This window comes from Frankliniella occidentalis, unplaced genomic scaffold, assembly GCF_000697945.3.
Source record: "Frankliniella occidentalis isolate FOCC.00 unplaced genomic scaffold, Focc_3.1 Scaffold236, whole genome shotgun sequence".
NCBI classification, from domain to species: domain Eukaryota; kingdom Metazoa; phylum Arthropoda; class Insecta; order Thysanoptera; family Thripidae; genus Frankliniella; species Frankliniella occidentalis.
Window position 1 is genome coordinate 369,396 of NW_026267362.1, and position 4,686 is coordinate 374,081.

The 4,686-nt window shown below is 61.2% G+C and overlaps 1 protein-coding gene across 1 annotated transcript in view; it reads left to right on the forward strand.

Moving 5' to 3' along the window:
• The first annotated feature begins 45 nt into the window (after positions 1–45).
• LOC113208971 (sodium- and chloride-dependent GABA transporter ine) overlaps positions 46–4,686 on the forward strand; it is a 17,489-nt gene continuing 12,848 nt past the window's right edge. The window contains exon 1 of the mRNA XM_026426268.2: positions 46–1,161. Within this exon, the coding sequence (XP_026282053.1) occupies positions 284–1,161 (878 nt within the window). The 5' untranslated portion in view covers positions 46–283. The remainder of the gene's footprint in view (positions 1,162–4,686) is intronic.

Below are 4,686 nucleotides of genomic sequence, written 5' to 3' on the forward strand. Positions count from 1 at the left end.
GGCGGGGCGCAGGCAGCAGGTCCCGCGGAAGGCCCGAGCTGGGCGGCCTGAGCCTGAGCTGTCGCGACTGGCTGCGGTCGTGGCGAGGCCTGGCTCTGTAGCGGCTCGGCTGTGCGAAGCTAAAGAGGAGCGACTTGTGTCAGTGTCTCGCGGAGAGGATCGCGGCGAGGTGCGGAGCGCGGTGCCAGCGCGGAGCCTGAGCAGCCAGCGGTGCTCGCGCGTGAGTTAGGCCCTCGGGGCCTGCGGCCCACCGGGGCGGCCCAAACACCGGGGCCCCTTCGCCATGGACGGCCTCGCGGTGTCCAGCGACGCCGCGTCGACGCCGCCGTCTGGGACGGCGCCGCCGCCGACGGTTCGCAGTCTTCCCGCGTCCCCGCGCGTCCAGGCCAAGAACACCGCCAACGTCATCCAGAAGGGCCTGGCCGGGCTTGTGTTCAAATCGAGCGGACAGATCAACGAGGACAGTGGGGACAAGAAGACTCTGATCGTGGCGGGAAAGAAGATAGTGATCGCGCCGGCCGCGGTTGCGCCTGCCGCCCCCGCGGTCGCGCCAACCCTCGTTACCGTGGAGCCGCCGTCCCCCGCGCCCAGTCTCCGGCGCCCTCCAGCTAGCCCGGCACCTGGCCGCGGGCCGGCGCCACCCCACGAAACGCCCAGCCCCGGCAAGCATCGGGCGCCGCTCGCGGCCTCGACCCCGGGAGCCGCGGTCGCTCCTGGCGGCCTGCTGGCGCTCAGCCGGTGCCCGAGCAGTGACGGTGTAAGAACTCCGCCCGGTAAGGCGCCAGCGGCGGTCGCCTCCTCGGGAGCACTGCCTCCAGCGGGATCGTCGCCTTCGCCAATCGGCGGCCTAAAGGCACCACCCCCTGCCGGCGCCGCGGACGCGTTCACGCCAGGTTCCGGGCACCGCTTTCGCTCAATGAGGTGCCTCCGTGACGATGGTCTGTCGCCCACCTCCTGGGCCTCCATGCAGCTGCCCGGCGGGGGCGACTTGGGACTCGGCGTCCACGCAGTCCACGACCGGCAGCTGCTCTCGGACGCGGCCTCGGTGCGCTCCCTCGCGTCCATCGGCATGGGCTCGACGGACGGGCGCAAGCTCACCATCCGGCGCGTACCCACCTCCCCCAACGAGCTGCTCAACTACTCCATGAACGGCGGCCGCATGTGAGTATCCTGCGCGGGGCCGTGGGCGCTTCGCCCGGCCGGAGGTGTTGAGTGTTTTGTCCTTGCGCGGTCCTCGTAGAATTCCTGTCCTTGCGCGGTCCTCGTAGAATTCCCTCGCCAAGTCTTTGCTCCCCTATCAAAAACCTCGTCGACGATGAGCAAGTCTCTAGCTCCCGAGATACGAGCCTCAAACTTGGTGAAAGGAACGTTGACAGCGGAACCCCCGCCGCGGATTGGGTCCAGGTCATCGGATCCCACCCCAAAGAGCCCTGCCAGTCCACTTCTTGCCCGCTCCATATTTTACGACTTACTCCCCGAATTTCAAGGCAACGTCGTAATATACCGTGTTGGTGGCCTTCTCTGCAAAATTGCAGGGATTAGCGTATTATGCAGATGAACCTTGTTTCCTTTTTGAAAGCCTCTCGAGAAAGGGACAAAAGTTCGGCATTCCTGGTTCACATGTGCCGCCCAGGTGCGCAGGTGCCTTGGGTGCTAAAAGCGGGGCACGGCACACCCGATATGCAGCTGGCCGGGCCAAACAGCTGTTTTTCCGAGACGGTTGACGGACGCCGCCGGTCGGGGCTTATCGCAGAGCCACTCCTTAAGAATTCTTACCCCGCTGCGTCAGTGAGTGTGTGTGTGCGAGTGTGAGAGAGAAGAAAACTACGGGCCACCCACCCGTCGCGGCCTCCCGCTCTGCTCTCCCCGCTGCCCTCCCGGCTCGGCGCCGAACACCGTTCCGCCTTGACATCTCCCTGGTCGGGCGCGGCTGACAGACGCGCGGCCCGCGGGGGGCGGGCGATAACGTCCCGCGGAGCGCGCGCCGTCCAACGGAACGGACCGCGGAGGGAGAGCGGACCGCGGAGGGAGAGCGGACCGCGGACCAGCGGCGGCAGCATGCGGCGGTATCCGAAAGGAATGGGTTAAAACGCCGGGGAATGACACCCCGCCCGCCCGTGCCGAGGCCCTAATGGCGCTAAACACTCGTCGGCCTCGCACCTCCGCATCAGGATGTGCGGCGGGCCCTATCAAGCACACTGTAAGGAAGGAGAACGTCTCTCTGCCCTCGGCGCCGCCGCCGCCGCCACGGGTTCACGCGCGCGGCGTCACACATGCGCCACACTTGTGCATCTGGCGAAAAGACTAATGACACCCATTGTCGTCGCGTCGGCCGTGTTTGTTTGTCCTTCCGGGCCGGCGGCAGAGTCGTGTAAAGTCAAGTGCAAGCGCAGGCGGCGTAGGCCTTGCTCGAGGGGAGCACACAGACTATCCAGAGATCACGTGTGCAACGGAGTACAGCTATAGATCACCAACCCCGGATTACCAGCGGATTACTCCCGGATCACCCCGTCAGTCGAGTCAAGTTAAGTCTGCCTTGCGCGACATACTGCTGTCCGACTCTCGTCGCAAAGTCACTGGGGGTCATGAGCAGCAGGCTGCACGACTACCCGGCTTCCTGCCAGATGCTTGCCGCTGCTTTCATTGATCCTTATGCGAGGCCACGGCCAATCTGGGCTGATCAGGTGGCGAGGAGGCAGGCGCCCCGGTGGCGCCCCGGGCCCGCCCGTCACAGCGGCGTGTCTGTAGCGGCGCGTGGAGGCGCGTAGCTCAGCCCTGGCGCCGCCAGGGTGGAGGTGTCGTCGTGTCGGCAGCTGAAGCACCAACGGCGCGGGTCGGCGAGATCGTGCTGAGAATGCACCGCGCCGGGCCGCATGATGTCAGAGCGTGATCACCAATCAGGTTGCAGCGCCTCCCCCATCTCTCTCTCTCTCTCGTTCTCGAGCGCGGTTCGCCGGAACTCAGAGCCCTGGTCTGGTGGTAGCTGAGGAGGAACATTAGACAAAATTAGGGACAGGAAGGACGTCTCCGTCATTCTTAAGCTGGTGCAAGCTCTCATAGCGCCTGGTAGGTAGGCAACATCTTGCGTGCAGTGCACCCGTGCCCTGCAGGGTGGCCTATACCGAGTCTCGCAGGCGCCGAGCCTCCCGCAATTTTTAGAGAGAATCTGAGAAAAACGGGCGTTCATTCTGGATGGTAACTAACGCCTTGTCCCACCCCCAACCTACTCCAATCTCTATTTTTCTGGGCTACTAACAGAATTCAACTAACCGCGTGGGCCGCAACTGAGTACACCAAAACCAACGGACGTACCGTCTTCCGAGAACCGCCGCACTCCAGCCTCCTCTGGTCCTGGACGCCTGGTAGAGGTGATGTGCCGGCGGGCGTGGCATGGCGAAGTTTCGATCAGGCGATTAAACCGCTCCTGGCCGCTAACGGTGCCTCCTCCGCACTGATTGGTTTCGTGAAAAAGGATGAGACAGACGGACTTGCCCAAAGTGGTGGGTCCGGGGCGGTCCGGGGGGACGGTCATGGCATTCCTTGCCCGACCCTGTCTGTCTGTCTGTCTGTCTGTCTGTCTGTCTGTCTGTCTGTCTGTCTGTCTGTCTGTCTGTCTGTCTGTCTGTCTGTATGTCTGTCTGTCTGCCCTTTCCCGTAACGCGCACCTCTGTTGATTGTAGCCGTCTCACACTTCTCGTGTGTGTATTGTCACAGAGAAACAGTTATCAGGATGATGGCAACTTTTAGTACCCGATTAGACAGAGTGTGGGCGGCGGGCGGTGTCCGATGTCTTTCCGCAATGTCGGCGCGATACCAAGCGAGTGAAGTAAGCTAATCACGTGCACTATATTTCGTTTTCACTTCTCACTATCGCTATCGCCGTCTCTTTCTCGCAGAAGCGTGAACGCAGCTTTTTAAGTGTAGCAGTGACGAGTACAACAACAATGGAAACCCAAGTATGTGAATGTCGCACACCTAACGCCATTTGAACGCATGTGAATGTCGCACACCTTTAGGTGTGTGAACGCCATTTGAACGCATGGAGGTGCAAAGTGTGTAAATTCCAACGAGAAATTTGCACCTGAACTGAACTCCCTTGAGTAATCATTCACATTCTCACACGATTCCAGTAAAGAAGACATAGAGCAGGGGCACCGTAAAATATAGTAAGACGAGATCAAACAGAGAGCAGTTTGCATCTTGAGTAACCTAAATTTTTGTGTCTGGATCCCCGATGTGGACGTGACCTGCAGCTGGGCGAGCAGATATGCGCTTGGCCCTGACATTGACGGCGGGAAGGCGGGATGGACGAGGAGCGGCGTGGCGTGGCGTGGCGTGGCGCGGCGTGGCGTGGATGCGCGAGAGCACAACCTCCGGCGCTGATAGTGCTCTAGACAACTTTAGTGCCGTTTGCGCATACACACCGGCGACGTCAGTTGTCTTAGCAGATCCCCTTCGCGGTCCATAAAGACTTTTTATTTGTTGAAGTTCGCGTCGTAGAATTGGTTGCCGATATTTGCGATCTCAGCCCACCCTTCTGCTTTGTTGTAAAGGCAATACTGTGAAGCGAGCTTATGCCGGCGCAGCGAAGTGGAGCTGGTGCGACTCCGTTTGCTACGAGTTGACCTGCTTGTTTTGATGGACAACACTTTGACGAGTGAACCTTCGGGAGACCAGTAAATTGGA